This window comes from Chiloscyllium plagiosum, chromosome 19 (genome assembly GCF_004010195.1).
Source record: "Chiloscyllium plagiosum isolate BGI_BamShark_2017 chromosome 19, ASM401019v2, whole genome shotgun sequence".
Lineage (NCBI taxonomy): Eukaryota > Metazoa > Chordata > Chondrichthyes > Orectolobiformes > Hemiscylliidae > Chiloscyllium > Chiloscyllium plagiosum.
In genome coordinates, this window is record NC_057728.1 from 55,025,679 (window position 1) to 55,028,013 (window position 2,335).

The 2,335-nt window shown below is 42.2% G+C and overlaps 1 protein-coding gene across 4 annotated transcripts in view; it reads right to left on the reverse strand.

Moving 5' to 3' along the window:
• The window catches only part of glt8d2 (glycosyltransferase 8 domain containing 2), a 74,311-nt gene that overhangs the window by 58,870 nt on the left and 13,106 nt on the right, over window positions 1-2,335 (reverse strand). For all 4 annotated transcript variants that reach the window (XM_043709939.1, XM_043709936.1, XM_043709937.1 and 1 more), the window contains exon 3: window positions 291-383. In XM_043709939.1, coding sequence (XP_043565874.1) covers window positions 291-383 — 93 coding nt within the window. The remainder of the gene's footprint in view (window positions 1-290; window positions 384-2,335) is intronic.

The window sequence follows — 2,335 nt, forward strand, 5'->3', positions numbered from 1 at the left end:
TTTGGAGGGATATGGGCCAAGTGCTGGCAGATGGGACTAGGTTGGGTTGGGATATCTGGTCGGCATGGACGGTTGGACCGAAGGGTCTGTTTCTGTGCTGTACATCTCTATGACTCTATGACTCTCCTTTGCCACTCTTAGTCCGAGCTAGCTTTCAACTCTCTTAAAGGTACAGTACCCCTTACACCTTCATAACAATGTCAAATGACTTCAGATCAAAATCATTGTGTAATCTAGATTTCCACCAGTTCCTAATGAACCTCTCCTGTAAATGACAGAGGAACACTCACCTGCTTCCTCTTTGTACGGTGACATTTTGTGAAATTTGTTGTAAAGGACCAAGCAAAACATTAGAATGACTAGGAACAGCAAGCCCTGATTAACTGGACAAAAGAAAAACACAAAAATAAAACACTCAAAGGTAAGTATTTATCCAAGAAAGAACAAATCCAAACAGATTAATCAGCACTTCACAAGTAAATAAAGCTCATCCAAACCATGAATTTCTTCTCAAAATACTTAAAACATATTAAAACAATTTATGTGTTTCATGAATATGTTATTTTATTGATTTGGAGATGCCGGTGATGGACTGGGATGGACAAAGTTAAAAATCAAACAACACCAGGTTATAGTCCAACAGGTTTAGTTGGAAGCACTAGCTTTCGGAGCACTGCTCCCTCATCCGACAACCACCTGATGAAGGAGCGTCGCTCCGAAAGCTAGTGCTTCCAAATAAACCTGTTGGACTATAACCTGGTGTTGTGTGATTCTTAACTTTATTTTATTGATGTTGTTAAGTTTAAATGCATTTTTAAATGATGAGAGTACACACCAGAAAATTGACCCTAGAGTTTGGGATGACTATTGGCTCCATACCAGTAGTATCTGAGATTCCGGAATTAAAATAAATACAAATTGGAAACAAAAATCAGGCGAGATAGTTTATTATAGCAACAAATACAACAATAACGGGAATTTGTTCGGCACCTTTAATATCATAAACAGACCCAAGTCAATTTTGTTAGGGTGTTATCAGATGAAGTTGTGACACTAAGTCACACTTGGAGATATTGGGGGAAATGGTCAAACATTTGATCAAGAGGAGAACTTTATGGAGTGTCTTAAAAGAGGAAAGTGAGGCAGAGAGGTTGGGGGACTCGCTAGATAGAGAGATGGCCATGAATGTTGAAGCAGTCGAAATTGGCGATCCGCGAAGGGGCCAGAATTGGAGGAGCACAGAGATCTAACAAGGCTGTCAGGCTGCACAGTAGTGCAGTGGATTGGGACAGTGACATGGAATTGGTAAATGAGGATTTAAACATTTGTGTCTACAGCCCAGCTCATATTGGAATTATTGAGATCGGCCCAGGCACCTCATTACACAAATCTATTGAGTGCAGTAAGTCATTACAGGGGAGGCTCAATCAGAGTTTATGCAGCTCTTTCACATATAATGGCTACTACAGAACAGATCGCTTGGTCCTGTTGGAACATCTGCAATTTGTCCACCACATCAGCAGTCATTCCTAAACTCAAGTGTCTGCCTTGCTCCAATACTTCTTTAAGCCTCTTCCACCTTTCTAACCCCTTCTTTAATGCTGATAAGACTCCTGAGGGGTCTTGAAAGGGTGGATGCTGACAGGATGGGGGAGGTTAGAACTGGGAGACACAGTTTTAGCAAAAGGGATCTCCTATTTAAGACAGAGATGACGAGCCTTTTCATTTCACTACGAGGCTTATGAGTTCAAGGAATTTACAGAATCACTATAGTGTAGAAATAGGCCCAACAAATCCACACCAACTCTAAGGACAGCATCCCACCCAGATTCACCTTTCTACCCTATCCCTGTAACCCTACATTTCCCACTGCTAATCCAACTAACCTACACATCCCTAGGCAATTTAACATGGCCAACCCACCTAACCTACACATCCCTGGGTAATTTAACATGGCCAAACCATCTAACCTGCACATCCCTGGACAATGTAACATGGCCATACCATCTAACCTAAACATCCCTGGACAATTTAACATGGCCAAACCATCTAACCTAAACATCCCTGGGCAATTCAACATGGAGAAAGTGAGGACTGCACATGCTGGAGATCAGAGCTGAAAAATGTGTTGCTGGAAAAGCGCAGCAGGTCAGGCAGCATCCAAGGAGCAGGAGAATCGACGTTTCGGGCATAAGCCCTTCTTCAGGAATGGGGAGGGTGTGCCAAGCTGGCTAAGAAACCACATGGTCGCACACGGGCTTTTTGCGTTTGTCCCTTCATTCGTACCTTGAATTTCGTACGTATGTTGAAGTAAAATTTTACATACAGTCCTGTT